This window comes from Hypanus sabinus, chromosome 3, assembly GCF_030144855.1.
Source record: "Hypanus sabinus isolate sHypSab1 chromosome 3, sHypSab1.hap1, whole genome shotgun sequence".
NCBI classification, from domain to species: Eukaryota; Metazoa; Chordata; class Chondrichthyes; order Myliobatiformes; family Dasyatidae; genus Hypanus; species Hypanus sabinus.
In genome coordinates, this window is record NC_082708.1 from 86,445,317 (window position 1) to 86,462,849 (window position 17,533).

General features: G+C 41.5%; 1 protein-coding gene across 1 annotated transcript; it reads right to left on the reverse strand.

Annotated features, from left to right (window-relative positions):
• Positions 1 to 4,933: 4,933 nt before the first annotated feature.
• LOC132391493 (uncharacterized) lies at positions 4,934 to 16,650 on the reverse strand. Its single transcript, XM_059964755.1, has 2 exons — positions 15,668 to 16,650; positions 4,934 to 6,897 (listed from the first exon to the last, which is right to left on the reverse strand). The coding sequence occupies exon 2, from the start codon at positions 6,511 to 6,513 to the stop codon at positions 5,779 to 5,781; it is 735 nt and encodes a 244-aa protein (XP_059820738.1). The 5' UTR covers positions 6,514 to 6,897; positions 15,668 to 16,650; the 3' UTR covers positions 4,934 to 5,778.
• Between the last annotated feature and the right edge of the window lie 883 nt (positions 16,651 to 17,533).

Below are 17,533 nucleotides of genomic sequence, written 5' to 3' on the forward strand. Positions count from 1 at the left end.
TTGTGTCAGTGCATTTTTCTCCTCCCTAATTCAGTTTGCCTCTTGCCATTTGACCAGGTGTTGGATCAAATGTTCATTATCTCAGTGTTTGAATTTTGTGTGTCAAATTTAGTTACAATGTTCTGTATAAACCTTTTCCATTGTTTCTGAACTGATAGTTCTGTTTTTTTTTCTGGTGTATCTTATGTCTTTATGTATTATTATTATTATTATTATTATTATTGACCTATTGTGGAAGTAGGCAAGTTTTTGAGGGTTCAGTTCTTTACTTAATATCCCTATCAGTAACCTTGTTTAACTTTGGCCAGCATGCCATGGTATTCCAACTTCTTTAGTTTGATTTTTGTCTTCAGAGCAAGTGCAACTTACCTGCTTGTCAATTTGTCACTTTCACATCAAACTGGGTGGGAAAATGGAATTACAGGAGGACTCCTTGAAAGGGCTTATGAATTTCTCATGATCTTTATTCACTTCATTACTGTGCAGTGAGCAGCATCACAGGGTTTTATATCATATGCTCACTTCCTTACTGTTTGGATGCAGCTACAACTGCATTTTGTGTGCTTCTGCAAACATGAGTTATGTGTTCCATGTTGTACAATTGGAAAATTGAGCTGTCCTGAATGGTTACCCACATCGCTATGACCCAGACCCTCTGAGAAAGTTACCATCAATGCTGTATCTGTTGGTTTACACAGGTACTAAGTCATGTCCAGCTTGCACTGGAAATATTGCCCTTGCATTCTTGAATGCCATTTCCATGGCAATAGCAACCTTACATGATTTATCAAATGTGAACTCCTGCACATTCAGGATCTCTGAATCTGAATGAGCCTATCTGTATTCTCACAAATAGATTAATCAATCAATGTAAGTCTTTGGAACATCTCAGAATAACAGCACATAACAACTCTTCTAATGACATAACCCATCCTGCTTTACATAGCTTTTGGCTGTGGAAATTTCTGACTGCACTGTGTTGAAGTCACTCAGCAACATTTTAGTGAACTGACTGAATGTGACATTGACTGACCTGGGCAGCACTGATAAACTGACTAGAATTGTGTACATAAATAATTCTTATAAAAGAATAGATTACTATTGCCCACAGATGGATTTGTTCTGTTTGTTATCACAAAGATCGGTTACTTCCTTTATATTCCTAGCCTGGAAAATCACTCCCATTCACTATACTGTATACAGAATTCACAATATTTCCAGCTTGACTCAGGTCTTTAAGATAAAGAGATCCACTTTTTGGATGTGACATGTTTCTTTTAAGATTCAAATATGTAATTTACCTAATTTCCTTGCCTTTTGCAGCTTTACGCCTTTATCATGTTTGAGGTACCTGGACAATACTTCAGAGACCTGTGTTTGACCCTGTGATGTTTGCATATTTCCTCTGAAACTACTGTGGTTTCCTCTGCATTCTCTGGTTCTGCCAACAAGAAGGTTCTGGTTGGATGGTCAATTGGTGAAAATGACAGGAGAGATTGGAAAGGTTGAAGATGATGTTTGGTAGAGAAGAAACACGAACAACTCACATGCACTTGATGGCCTCATCAAAGGGTCTCAATAGCTACAAAGGCAAAAGGTGCATTGGTTTTGATCCACCAACACTTCCCAAGTTCTGAAAATGTCCCAGTGAATTTGAAAGCAGCATATATAATGCAAACAAATGGAGGTCTCTAGGAAAACATTACAATACAATATTAAGGAAATAGTATCAGGTTATTTAGAAATCCTTAATAAAGTCGAACAGAATCAAAATGAACGACATATTGTTCTGACAAATTTGATGGAATTTTTTGTGGATTTTTGCTCATTTGTGTATTTAATGAGCAGAGTGCATAATGGGTAACCAATAGATGTAATGCATTCGGATTACTAAAAGCATTTGATAATGCGTCATACAAAAGGTCACTGAACATGGTACGAGAGTAATATATTAACATAGAGAAGTAATGACTAACACAAAAAACACAGCATAAAAATAAATAGACTACCAAATCAGCAAACTGTAATTAATGACATTATGTTCTTTCTAATATTAACCTATTAATCATAACTCTGTTAATGACTTAGCTAAAGGAATAGCAAGCATGGCAGTCAAACTTACTGATGGTGCAAAGACCGAGTTAAAGCAAATTTATGAAGAAGATTAGAAGAGGAGAAGACATTGCCATTTTAGAAAGGGTTCAGAGAGGAAAAGAGACCACCATATCTAAAGAGGGTGAAGAAAGGAAATATACTGATAGCTGCGGAAGAAAGACTCTGACAGGGACTAGGAAGGATGATGGAGAAGTTGGTAGGGAGTTATCTTTTTTAAGAGTTGTATTTTATCGGCTGATGGTAGTTCACAATGTTGTTAGGAAAGGAGTGCCAGAACATTGACCCAAAAATGATGAATGACTGAAGTCATGCTGATGAGTAACCAATATGTCCTGTAGCCCTTGTTTTACTTGGTGACAGAATTCAAGGGGGACTTTGTACTGGAATATGTTTCATCAATGGTGCAAACACTATACATAGCATACTAGTTACGGAAGGGATGAATGTTTTAGCTGGTGTACGTGATGTTAGTCAAATGTGTTGTGTTATCCTGAAGAATGTCAGGCGTCTGAGATGTTGTTGGAACAACTCTGAACCACTCTTCCCTCTAAGCTGCGTGGGGGTATGGCCATTCAATAACTGAAATGCTCTCACAGCTGGAATTTTCTTTTATATGAAATTTGTGCAATTTTCAGGCTGTGTAAAAATTTCATGCTCAGAGCAATTGTTAGTCTGCGGAACAGTTAAAATAATTTAGAGAGAATGCTGTAGTCAGCTTATCAAATGGAAACTATTTCATCCAATGAAGTAGTTCTAATAAAGTGTCTACAACCTGATACGTTGCTCTTTCTTCAGATGCTGCTTGTCTGATTTTTCAGTATTTCTCTTTTTCCTGCACTTGCATTATTTGCTTTCTCATTTCGTCATAATCCTGCAAATTGCTAGAAGGCTTTTCAGTGGCAGATAGTAAGCTGCTTTCCACAGGATATCAGGTTTTTGACCTACAAACAAGCTGGATGAACTCAGCAGGTCGGGCAGCATCCGTTGAAATGAGCAGTCAACGTTTCAGGCTGAGACCCTTCGTCAGGACTGAAGAAAGAGGGGGCAGGGGCCCCATAAAGAAGGTGGGGGGAGGGTGGAAACCCAATCAGAGGAAAGTGCAAGGGGTGGGGAGGGGAAGCAGGGAGGGGATAGGCAGGAGAGGTGAAGAAGGAATCTAAGGGGAAAGCACTATGGGTAGTAGAAGAAGGCAGAATCATGAGAGAGGTGATAGGCAGCTGGGGGAGGAGGCAGAGTGAAAGTGGGATGGGGAAAGGGAGAGGGAGGGAATTACTGGAAGTTGGAGAATTCGGTGTTCGTACCATGGGGTTGGAGACTACCCAGACTATATATGAGGTGTTGTTCCTCCAACCTGAGTTTGGCCTTATCATGGCAGTAGAGGAGTCATGTATGGACATATCCGAATGGGAATGTGAAGGAGAGTTGAAGTGGGTGGCAACTGGGAGATCCTGTCTGTTGTGGAGGTACTCGACGAAGCGGTCCCCCAATCAGTGTCAGGTCTCGCCGATGTACAAGAGGCTGCACTGGGAGCACTGGATACAATAGATTACCCCAACATACTCATAAGTGAAGTGTTGCCTCACCTGGAAGGATTGTTTGGGGCCCTGAATGGTGGTAAGAGAGGAGGTATAGGGGCAGGTATAGCACTTACGCTTGCAGGGATAAGTAACAGGTGGGAGATCTGTGGGGAGAGACGTGTAGACCAGGCAGTTGTGGAGGGAACGATCCCTGCGAAAAGCAGAGAGGGGTAGAGAGGGAAAGATGTGCTTAGTGGTGGGGTCCTGTTGAAGGTGACGGAAGTTGCGGAGGATAATATGCTGGATCCAGAGGCTGGTGGGGTGGTAGGTGAGGACAAGGGGAACCCAGTCCCTGTTATAGTGATGGGAGGATGGGGTGAGGGCTGAAGTACAGGAAATCGAGGAGATGCGGGTGAGGGCATCATTGATGACGGCAGAAGGGAAACCACGATTCTTAAAGAAAGAGGACATTTGGGATGTCCTAGAATGGAAAGCCTCATTCTTGGAGCAGATCCTTCCCTCATCCCACTTTCACTCTGTCTCCTCTTCTAGCTGCCTATCACCTCCCTCATGACTCTGCCTTCTTCTACTACCCATAGTGCTTTCCCCTTAGATTCCTTCTTCACCTCTCCTGCCTATCCCCTCCCTGCTTCCCCTCCCCCCCCCCCTTGATCTTTCCTCTGATTGGGTTTCCACCCTCCCCCCACCTTCTTTATGGGGCCCCTGCCCCCTCCTTCTTCAGTCCTGACAAAGGGTCTCGGCTCGAAACGTTGACTGCTCATTTCAATGGATGCTGCCCAACCTGCTGAGTTCATTCAGCTTGTTTGTACATGTTGCTTTGACCACAGCATCTGCAGTGTACTTTGTGTTTAGGTTTCTGACCTACTGTTTCAAGCACATTTGATTTTTTTCTGGTAAAATGTTACCTCCAGAATGTCGATCATGATGCAAGAATCACTTGCTGCTTCTCACCTTATTCCTGACGTTATTCTAGATTTCCTGCACTCATTTATTTCACTTTGTGGATGGTGCACCATCAATAACCCTCGGAGACTGGAAGTGAATGATAGGCTTTTATTAACAGCGAAAACAGGCACGACCATGTTGAAGACTGAGGGAGGAGCTGTGCCCCAATTGCCTTTATACAGGGGACTGTGGGAGCAGCACTGGCCCTGGGGATGTCAGCCAAGCTGGTAGGGTGGTCCGGGTGGCCGTCTTCCTGGGAAAAGAAAAGAGTTGCTCATGAGGGGTGGCATTGGTGGACATGCATAACAGGGAGTGAATGGTGTGGAGTGCCTGCCAATGAGAGAAGGTCTAAGAGTGTGGCCTTCCACACCGTGGCATTCTCCCTCTCCACCTGTCCATTCCCCTGGGGAATTATAGCCCGTGGTCCTACTAATAGCAATACCCCTAGCCAGCAGGTATTGGCGCAGATCGTCACTCATAAACGAGGACACTCTGTCACTGTGGGTATAGCAGAGATATCCAAACAGAGTGAAGAGCTGGCGCAGGGCCTTTATGACAGATGTGGCAGTGGTATTGGGGCAGGGGATGGCAAAGGGGAACCGCAAGTACTTGTCGATTATGTTAAGAAAGTACACATTGCGGTCAGTTGAGGGAAGGGGGCCCTTAAAGTCAACACAGTCACTCAAAGGGGCAGGTGGCCTTGATAAGTTGTGCCTTTTCAGGACTGAAGAAGTGCGGTTTGCATTCAGCGTAGACTTGGCAGTCCCTGGTCATCGTCTTGATTTCCTTAAAGGAGTACAGCAGGTTCCAGGCTTTCACGAAATGGAAAAGCCAGGTGACCCTGGGTGGCAAAGATCTGCATGGAGGTTGAGCTGTGCGCTAGCACATGTTCCCTGGGATAGGGCATCAGGGGGCTCATTGAGCCTTCCAGGCCAGTACAGGATGTCATACTTCTAGGTGGAGAGTTCGATTCTCTACCTCAAATTTTTAACAATTTTGATTTTGCCCCGCTATTGGTAGCTAAACATGAACGCAACGGAGTGCTGGTCGGTCAGCTAGGAGAATTTTTTGCCAGCGAGATAGTGCCTCCAGTGCCTAATAGCTTCCACTATGGCCTGGGCTTCTTTCTCCACCGTGGAGTGCCGAATTTCAGGGCCTTGAAGGGTACGAGAGAAGAATGCTACCGGCCTTCCTGCCTGATTGAGGGTAGCAGCCAGCGCAAAGTCGGAGGAGTGGAGGTGTCCACGACCATCCTATTTTTCTGCCCATTCTGAACAACGACCACCTGGGCCCTCCAAGGACTTGTACTTGGCTCAATGATCCCCTCCCTGAGCAGCCGCTGCACCTCTGACTGAATGAAGGCCCTGTCCCCTGCGCTGTATCTCCTGCTTTTAGTTGTCACAGGTATACAGTCGGGGGTCAGGTTGGCGAACAGCGGTGGGGGAGGGATCTTAAGGGTGGAGAGGCTGCAAGTGGTGTCTGTAGCATGTCTGATGGCATGAGGTTGGGTGAAATGTGCAGGTCGATATGTGTGTGTGGTCAGTAGCAGAGTATATGATGAATTCCTACAGAACTGAGGATTTCTGACAGTGATTGGTGGGAGGGGCCTGTCATACTCCATTGTCACACTTTTCAGGTGACTCTGGAAGTCGAGCTCCAATAGCACAGGGGCACACAGTTGAGGCATGACCAGTAAGACAAAGTCCTGATATTCTGTGCCCTGCACCACTAGTGTCGCTACACAACCCCACCGGATATCTGTTGTATGCGACCCAGAAGCCATGGCGACCCTTTGGCTTACCGGCTGTGTCACGAGTCCGCAGCGTTGCACCATGTCCGGGTGAATAAAACTCTCATTGCTGCCCGTGTCAAACAGGCAGCTAGTCCTGCGCCTCTCCAACAGGATGTCCGTCATTGACGTTGCGAGCTGGTGTGGAGAGCTTTGGTTGAATTGCCATCTTGGTGGGGTACCCGGTAGCACCCGTGGGTCAGAGGCGGTGCGAGGTGGTGCCGACCAAGATGGCTGCCCCCACGCCTCGCACGCAGCGCTGCTCGACCCCGCTCGCAGTTTGGACTTACAGGCCTTGGCGAAGTGGCCTTTCTTTCCGCAGCTGGAGCAGGTAGCTTCTCGGGCCGGGCAGCGTTTTTGGGGGTGCTTCTCGAGTCTGCAGAAGTAACACTTCGCGGACTTGTGACTGGCAGCAGCAAGGTCGATTCACCAGCGGGGAACAGCAAAAGGGAGCACGACATCTCGAAGACTGAGGGAGGAGCAGTGCCCCAATCGCCTTTATACAGGTGTCTGTGGGAGGAGCCACAGGAGCAGTCAGCAGAGGGACATGTCCAGACAGGTATACATAGTTTACCACACTGTCCCACCCATTCGTAACTTCCGTTTCTGGCCCAAAGCACCTCAGCTTCCAATAGCACCATCAATAACTCTCGGAGACTGGAAGTGAACGCTAGGCTTTTATTAAAAGCGAAAAGGGAGCACTACATCTCGAAGACTGAGGGAGGAGCAGTGCCCCAATCGCCTTTATACAGGTGTCTGTGGGAGGAGCCACAGGAGCAGTCAGCAGAGGAGCATGTCCAGACAGGTATACATAGTTTACCACAGTGGAGTAATGGATGATGTTGACACAGTGAAATCATCAGAACTTATGATCTTGTGCCAGAGTGAAGGTTATTGATGTAGCAGCTGAAGTTGGTTGACTAAGTACACTTAACTAGGCCTCTCCTGCTGCTTCTAGCACTGTGATGGTTGACTTCCAGTACTCAGAGCTATCTTCTGTTGTATGAGCTAAATACTCCTAATGGCTTCCATAAGTAAAAGCTATTTCATTTTTGGAGTGTTTCAGACTTCATGTTCAACACATCATGAAGGTTTCCCTTCCATCTTACTTGCAAAGTGTGTGATAGATCTTCACTATCCAGGGCCGGGGGTCGTTTTCAGCCAAACTCAACTTTCTAAACACAGCAGCTTTCAATTTTTATATAGGCATCCGTTAGTCTCGAGATACCACAGTTTTGCGCCTTGGGAAGTTTCCAGGGTGCAGGCCTGGGCAGGAATGTATGGGAGACCGGCAGTTGCCCATGCTGCATGTCTCCCCTCTCCAAGCCACTAATGTTGTCCAAGGGAAGGGCAAGGGCTGAAAGAGCTTGGCACCGGTGTTGTTGCAGAGCAATGTGTTGTTAAGTGCCTTGCTCAAGGACATAACACGCTCCCTTAGCTGAGGCTCAAAGTAGCAACCTTCAGATCATGAGACCAACGCCTTAACCACTTGGCCACGCACCGACTTTCTAGACATCAATTATTTATTTTTGAGCAATTCCAACTAATATTCTTAGTTCAGCTTTTCGGCATAAATGGAAATCATTCTTCAGTTCTTAAAGTAAATTGCATGCAGTAGTCAATCTGAAGTTAAAAGGACAGGTTTGCAAACAAACAGGACTGTCTACAGAGTACAGAATGCTGGCCCATAGCACCTGGGCTTATTACTCAAGAGATGCATTGTAAGACGTGGGATTGTGTTAATTGAGCTTATATCAAACCAGACAAGACTAGTTAAGTTATTTAGTTGAAGAATGTTTGCAGACCAGATTGATACTATCACTTAGTACATCAAATAGCTGATCTATTAATAGTTGAAAAAGTTCTGTACTAAGGGAGCCATCTCCACAGTATTAATCGTGGGTACCTGAGAACTCTCTCCCTAGAGACTTTCAGACCACCTACAGGTATAGGAAAGGTATCCGAAAAAAATATCACATGTCTGTGAAGTCACCCAGGTGGCAGAAGAACTGTATAAATGTTAGTGAGCTGTCAGTCTTGTTACAAATGACTGAGAAACAGCAAGAAGAATGACAGAAAATGGGGTGAATTGGAATCCATTCTGCTGGCTTTTGATTTCTGCGACAGACAATTTGTTTGTCAGCAACTTGTTGACATGTCTTTTTAATTTATAGGAAATGTACCTGTCTTTTGGAATTCCTTTGTGTTTTAATAATTGTAATTTGGAAATTGTTTATAAAATAAAATACTGTGAGCTTTAAATGTGTTTTAATAATTTTATTTAAATTTATATGTATATTACTAAAATGAATGAGCTGTGTATAGCGAGAAATAGAGATGGCTACCGTTTAACCTCCCTTTACGAGTGTTCCTGTAGCTATCTGTATCAGGTAGGGCTTAAGATCTTTGTCTGAGTTCAGAACTTTGCAGTTAGCAAACACAGTACTGTCAGAGTTGTCACCTTATACTATAGATATCATTTCAGAAAGAATTATTATTTAGCTGTAGTCCAACTCAGAGTGTAGTTGATCTAGCACTATAGGGTGGTCAACATCCTGGTCTCTGTAGTTGTGCAGTCAAATGCTGGTTGATATTATGAATATATTAAATATTCTAGCAGAAAAATGGGACAATACCCCGACTGCTCCTCAGATTGAACATGAGGAATATTTTATTCTTTGGAATGATAAAAGGATAAAAGGATGCAGATTATACTGATCAAATTCTGCTATACAACCCTACCATTTTGACATTTGTCCACAAGGAAAAATATTTATGAATTAATATTGACTTGACCATTAGTACAGTTATTGTGTATTTCAGGACATACAGCAGGCCTCTATGATAAACTAGTCGATGAGCAGGTAAAATAAGCTGTCAGGATGGACTTTACCATAAAGGATTTAGTAGTAGCTAAGCAACAATTAAACAATAACCAGGATTACTGTTTTGGAATTCTCCTAGATACTACTAAACTGAATTCCAAAGAATTTCTAATATGGTACAAGTGTGAATCTGATGGTAAAGGTAAGGTTTGGATAAGCTGCCCTAAAAAAAGAAAAAAAGCAAATATCTCCTGTCCTCAAGCAGATACATTGATCAAAGAAGCCCACCAAGGATTTGGACACAATCATGGTGGCAGACAAATCACTCATGCAAAATTAGAGATGTTATACTGGTGGCCTTAATGTTGAGTGATTGCAAGTGATTCATTGAAAATTGCAAAGAATGCCTGGCCTATAATAAAGGAATCTTCACAAGACCATCTCTTTTAAGACAAACAAAACCGACTGCATCACGCAGGTCTGGCAAATTGATTATATAGGCCCATTTCTGATATTCCAAGGCAACCCACTTTCTCTGGCCTAACAGATACATTCTTGTGTTAATTGATCTTTGCACGAGATATACATGGCTAGTAATTGTATTCGAGACTGAGAGGGGAAAAAATACTGTAAAAAAAACTGTTTCTGCAGATGATATCAGATTTGCCCCAGTAGGATTTACTCCGCCCCCCCCTCCCACCAGAACCCTTAAATTATACCAGTATGTAGGTTCACCACAGAGCATCTACACTGTGACAGGAGAGGAGGGTAGGAAGTAATGAAAGGATAAAACACACATTTACTCAGAGAAAGAAATAAAAACATTCCTACTCATGAGGAAAATCTCAGAGATATGTTGCTCAGGGAAAACACACCCAAACTGTGTTATCGTTTTCAGACTGAGATGACTCATACTTCAGGACATTACTCTTGCTATATATTAAATCTGATATTTGTGCTCATGACAATATTATTCAGTGCCCCCTTACTTGCCATTTGCTTTTTAGCAGGAAGTAGAATTTACTATGGAAGTTGTCTCTTTTGGCTCAGATGGCCCTAAACTTCATGACTCAGAGAATATTAGATTCAGAAGTTCTGTGAGCAATGATGATTTTAATTTTAATATAACCACATGGCCCTTACCCCAAGGTCATATGTGAACCCTTAATCCTTGCCTCTGATAAAATATGTTTTCCATCCACTTAAACTGATTGCATTGCAGACCAAATGAACAGAGAGATACATGGGAAGAAAAGAATCACTTCATGATTAATGACCCCCTAACAAAAAAAAAGATTCCAACCCAGATATTGCCATGGATCCCTTTACACTTGAAAAAAAGTTTTGACATTGTTATGTCATTGAATGATCCCACTTATGGAAACATGACACTGAAACCATTAGACTAGAATATTGTGAAAAGCACTTTTTTAAATGAAGACTCTTCCACATTTGATGGCTATCTCTCTGCACTATTCTTATATCAACATACTTACTACAAAAATTCTAGCTGTTTCCATTTCTCCATTTATGGCCACTATAGCACTCCATTGTTGAATGTCAGGGTGACAACAATTTTCCACATTTCATGTTTCTATACTATATAGTTCAGCCAAGCCCTTGATCTGCATTTTTGCATGGGAAGGTAAGATGGAAAGATGCACTGAAGCAGAACATAAGATAAAATGAAAATATTTTCCTCCCTGGTGAACTGAAACTGATGTCCAATAAACTTCTTGGAGATTTTAGTCCCATAGTCTATTGTATCTATGCAGATTTCCTATTCTCTTTCGATCATTCATCCTGTGGTGTAAATAATATCTTACAACAAAACTTAGTTCTGAACTATTAGTGTTTTTATGAATCCAATTATATTTCCAATAGACTGTGACTACAAGTTGAAAACCAGGATAAACAACCAAAAATAGAAAACTTTATTGTTGGAGACCAATTAGTAATGTTAAATATTGGGGTTCCACTGATAAGAGTACTTCCCAAATAGATAATGTTACTGTACGTACACAGCCAAGCCTTCAATAATTTCCATGTAATTATTCAGATGGTATTATCATCAACAGGAGAAAACAATTTGGCTCTTAACAATTTTCATGATATTTTAAACAATGTTTGAGTAAAACTGCCTGTACAGCCATGCCTTGACAGTGCTCACTAGCATAATAGCACTGATGTGAACATTCGGTTCATGCAGAAGGTAGACATTTCTTATGATGAAAATGGCTCATACATACCATCATCAGAGTGTCATCCATGTTTTAAGATTTATAAAGGAAGTGAGTCCTGGAGTCATTTGATTAGTGCACCTATGTTACATATCTCAAGACAGAAATACAAGTCCAGTTTAAAGGAATGATTTCTTAAAACAAAGAATATTCTAGAAGGAATTGATATTCATCAATAATGGCTAGAAGAAATTCAGTGTACTATTACAGCAAGTGAACTGACACAGTCAGGTGAGTGGGCACTTCCCTTCACAATTTTCCTTTTACGGACTCCCATCAGGGAAGAGGTAAGATAGCATCTGCGCTGGGACTACCAGACAGAAAAACAGTTACCTTCCCCAAGCAGTAAGGCTGATCAACATCACTACCCACAAACCCACCTCTCCACACCCCCAACCACCACTACTTTATCATTTCCTGCCAGTCACGATATGTACAGACACCCCTGTGTCTAGCATTACTATATGGACAAACAATCCATTGGTTAGAAATGCCCAGGCATCATTCATGTTGAAGATGCTGGAGCCTTTCATCAAAATGTCAGTTATAATCTATACTTGTACTCTTCTTTCTATTGGTTAACCAATCCAATCCTCTATCCATGCTAATACATCACTCCCAACTCTATACATCCTTATCTTATGGATAAATCTTTTATGTGGCACTTTATTCAAAATCTTCTGGAAATCCAGTAAATAACGTCCATCTGCTCCCCTCTATACACTCTGCTTGTTAGATCCCCAAAGAACACCAGTAAGTTTATCAAACAGTACTTGCCTTTGCTAAATCCATGCTGCATCTGCCTGATGGATCTATTTCTTTCCAGATGCCTTGTTATTTCTTCTTGAATGATAGCTTCAAGCATTTTCCCAACTACAGATGTTAAACTAACTGGCCAATAGTTACCCACATTTTGCCTACATCTTTGTTTGAACAGTGGTGTGACATTCACCTTCTTCCATTCACCAGGACTTGCCCTGAGTCCAGAGAATGTTGGTAAATTTTCACCAAAGCCTCTACTGTAACTATTCCCTTTTCTCTCAGTACCCAGGGATGCATTCCATCAGGACCAGGGGACGTATCTATCTTTAGGCCCACAAGTTTGCTCAGCACTACCTCTTTAGTGATGGTTATTGTATGGAGGTCCTCACTTCCCATCGCATCCATAACATCTCTCTTTAGAAGTGTGCTCCACCATGAAGACCGACACAAAATAGTTATTCAAAGCATCGGCCATTTCCTCATTACCCAATAGCAATTCCCCCTTCTCATCTCCAAGGGATCTTTGGCTGCCTTTTTCCACTTTATATAATTATAAAAACTTTTACTATCTGTTTTTATAATTTGTGCTAGTATATTTTCACAATTTGTCTTTTCTTTCTTTATTACTTGCTTAGTGGTTCTCTGTTGCTTTTTAAAGTTTTCCTAATCTTCCAGTTTCCTACTACTCTTGGCTACTTTGTACACCTGAACTTTTAGTTTGATTCTCCCTTTATTTCCTCAGTTATCCATGGCCAGCTCTCCTCACTCTTACTATCCTTGCTTTTAACTGGAATATATTTTGGTTGAGCACTGGGAAAACTCTCTTTGAAAGTCTTCCACTGTTCCTCAATCACCCCACCATATAGCCTGTGTTCCCAATGTACCTTAACCAACTCCTCTCTCATCCCATTGTAGTCTTCCTTGTTCAGGCATAATACACTGGTTTTAGATTGAACTATTGCACCCTCCATTTGTATGAGAAACTCAATCATACTGTGATCAGTCTTTCTAAGAGGATCCCTAACTACAAGATTGGTAATTTTACCTGTCTCATTGCACAAGACCAAATCCAAGATCACATGTTCCCTTGTAGGCTCAGTAACATGCTGTTCCAGAAAGCTATCATGTATGCATTCTATGAAGCCCTCCTCAAGACTGCCTTGACCAACTTGATTCACCCAACCTATGTGCAAGTTAATGTCCCCTATGATACCTGCCGTTCCATCCTTACATGCCTCAAATATTTGTCTGTTTATTGCCCGTGCCACGGTAATGTTACTATTCGGTGGCCGATAGACAACTCACACCAGTGATTTTTTTCCCCCTTTATTATTTCTAATCTCTACCCAGATGGGTTCAATATTTTGCTCCTTAGATCTTATATCATCTCTCACTATCACCCTGATCTTATCATTAATTTAGAGAGCTACCCCACCTCCTTTACCTTCCTGCCCATCCTTCCATATTACTTGATATCATAGATTCGTATTTATCCATCGGTTGTTCTGTAACCTGCTACTCTGTTTTGTTTTCTATTAGTTTTCTTGCACAGTTCTTTATGTTTAATGTTCTTCATTTAACCAATCTATAGGTCATGTTTAGATCTTTCAAAAAATAGTTCAGCTATTTGAATTAATTGCTTTAGCTTTACTGATGAAGGAACATATAATTTCAAATCATCCATGTATATAAGGTGTGTTAAGGTATAGCTCATTTTGTTGTTTCTGATTTGATACACAATTTTCATCCAATTCAGAAAATTAGAGAGGGGGTTTAAAGCTAGACAGAACCATAGTGGACTTGGAGAGTCATCTTGGAAAATGCCTCGGTTTATTTTGATAACAGTGACTGTTCTTTTCTATTTGTTAATAGGTGTGGTGATTACAGTGCACTGATGCTTCTTGAGATGTTTCAGGAATTTCACAAGTATTGGGTGTAGTTTATATATATTCCAAACTTCTAATAACCATGAGTGTGGGACAGAGTCAAGTGCCTTTTGGTATATAGCAACATGAAAGATATATTTTGATTATGATGATTATTATTATTGTGTTCTTTATCTTTTGTGTTTTTTATTGTGCTACATTGGATATGGAGTAACAATTATTTTGTTTTCCTTTAGACTTGTATACAGGACATGACATGAAATGATCTTGAATCTTGAATCTTTACAGACCCACAAGATACCGAAACACAAGTTTTAATGTTCTGCACTTGTGATGGCATTGGATTTTGAGATAAGACTCTTGCCCAAACTCCTCTTGGGATTAGACTGCTACTCCACCAACTTTTCTAGTGGGTTAACAGTGTTAGAGAATTCATTGAGAACTTTCCAATTCAGGGTTTCTCTGTAATTTTGTCTTTACAGTATTAATTTCCTTAATCTCAGCTGAATATATTTCTGAAACCTAGAAGGATTGTTATGTGATTGATATCACAGTTCAGAAGTTTCTTGTTTTTTTGCCAAGCTCAGCTTTCTAAAGACAAGCACCTGACACTTCTAAAGATCAAAGTGTTGTTTTTGAGTAATTTAAACCCAAACAATATTTTTTTTTTTTTAAATTCTGGTTGTCAGTGGGAGCCAGTTTTCAGTTCATAATATAAATGGCAAGCAGCAATCAGATTGAACTCTGATGATGACAAGTAATCTATGCAGGAGAGTTTTTAAAGTGGAAAAGCTGTTGCACTGGGGCGGTTTCACTCTCTGGGTCTAGTGGTGTGAGCAAGCATCACGAGTAAGGTCTTCCTTGATTGAAGTGGATGACCATGGCTTCATCTGTGCCTCATCATTCCCTTCACAGAGCATTGCAGAGCTGCTTTTTTGGCCATTGGATCTCATTGTAGATCTCATTGAACCAGTCTGCTAGAGTTGCCTTTGCATGCTGGGAGAGGCATGTCCCTATTTCACTGTCTACCCTCACCTGGTTTAGCCCACTTGTCAAAGCAGTGTACCAGTGTGTGGCTGCTGCTATGGGTAAACAGCTACTTGCAGCCACAAGTGTGAGCTGAGTGTCTGGAGAGAACCAAAAGTAAGTGAGCTGCCGCGGAATAGATACAACAAGACATACTACCTTTCACCAGACATACTACCCATCCCTAGACACCCCATACAACCCAGTTAAAATGACAGATTTGCAAACAAGCACTGCCTATTTAGCAGACTTACTGGCCCCACAGCACCCCTGCATTTTGTTCAATTGGTACAGCATAAGACAATAGGTAACTTAATTTGGCTTGTTTCAAAATTGACAACACTGCTTAATTGTTTAGTTCTAGGAAGCTTGCATAATAGATATTTTAATTTGAGTATCTAAGTGCACAATTACACAAAAGATATCACAAGTGTGTGAAGTTACTCAAGTGGCAGAGAAATAGTATAAATTTAGAAAGTAGTTCTGGCATTTTAGGAATGGTCCAAGGACATCAAGAAAGATGACACCCATGGCTACTTACATTAGATAGGGTTTAAGGCCATCACATGAGCTTAGAATGTTGCAGTCAGCACACCCAATGTCATCACAGCTACCATTATAATTCTTCTATAAACTTGTGACAATAATGCATCAATGTCCATATCAGCCCATCTTTAAGATCTTCTTCCTCACAAACTGTTCTGGTTATTACCTTGTGGCAAGTTTGAGTTATTATCTTTATTCATCAGGTCAGCTGAGAAATTCCTTCACTGGTCTGAGCATACGTAGTTCAGTTCTTTCATGGGGTAATCACATTGCTTTGGACACTATCCAGGTTTTCTGAAAATAAATCTGATAAACAAGTTTCTGATTGAGTGTTGCTGTCCTCTTTTGCCTAAGGATTAGTAGTCCCACATCTTAGTAATAGAAAATTATAGAAAGTTATGTGATTTCACAATATAATAATATACACAGAGTGAAACGTTTGTAGAGCTAGCCTGCCTTTGTATGTGTAGTCAGATAAGGAGGGGTACAGTTCTTCTGTTGTGGATTCTGTCCGTACCTGTATTTCTGAGCACAGACAGAAAGATGTCAGAACATAGAGGTTGGTTACGTCCACCCCATGGGAGCAAACACACATTGATATGCAGTATTTTAGCATTCTGATGCCAATCAAACCATTTTTCCATTTTTTTCCCCAAGTTTGGTGATTCTGCACTCTGGGTATAATTGTGCAGGTCTTCCCCTTTTGTTAAAGATTGCACATGATTGAGAAGAATTGACACATCTTTCATCTTTTATATTTACCCAGAAAACTTTAACTGAGCGAGGGCTTCCCAGTCTTTTCTGTTAGACCTGTGACGACCCACTTCCTAGCGCACTCGAACCAACTCACAAATAGCCAGCGTGCAGGCACAAAAGCCAGGTACACCACAAAGGGAAAAAGCCTGCGGGGGTTTGTGAGTATGTGTCCCTTGGAGCATCTGTGCCCGGGGAGGGCGGGATGAGGGAGGCTTTAAAGCAAGCCTGTGAAGTTCGAATAAAATCATCTTTAATTGCAGTTTACCGACTCCTTGTCATTATTTTAGCGCTGCGTGTAGCACACCGCTACTGACCCTTGGTTTTTGTCAACTGAATATACAGATGTTAGACAGGCAAAGATTACACTAACTTTTTGTTTTACACATTTCAAAATTAATGATTCAAGATGGTTTATTTTGATGTTTCAAAACCCAAGTGTAATGGTGAACAAAATGATCGTTACTCCAGATCTGATGCAGCATAAAAACACAATAAGCATAGGGAACACAATAAATTTAAATACATAAGATTAGCTTAGTTACATGAACTGATTGTTTTTACAGAAAGTTATTTTAGCTACATGAGTGTCTGTACGTAAGGGGATTTCCAGGAAATGATAAAGTAGTGGTGGTGGTGTGGAAGGATTGATTAGTCTCAGGGCTTAGAGGAGGAAACTATTTTTGAGTATGCTGGTCCTGCATGGATGCTGTGTAGCCTTTTCCACGATGGGTGTGGGACAAACAGTCCATTAGCATGGAGGGTCGGATCCTCCCTGGTACTACTGACCTTGCTCCAACACCTTTCTGTGTATACATCCTTGATGGTGGGTTGGCTAGTGCCGGTGATGCATTAGGCAGAAGTAACCAACTGCTGTAGAGCATACCTGTTTGCCACACTGTAGCTTCAGTACCACACAGTGATGCAGCATGATACTGTAGAAATGTGACTACTTTGATCTGATGTTCTACCATTATTGCTTTTGAATAAGACTATCAATATTTCAGAGCTTTTAGACATGGACTTAGGAAGATTGCCGACACCATTTTAAAACTGGAAAATTGGCAGACGACTCTCTACTCATATTTAGTATTTACTAATAAGTGAT

Excerpts from the sequence above, each read along its gene's own strand:
- LOC132391493 (XM_059964755.1), bottom strand. The coding sequence starts at position 6,513 with ATGACGGACATCCTGTTGGAGAGGCGCAGGACTAGCTGCCTGTTTGAC.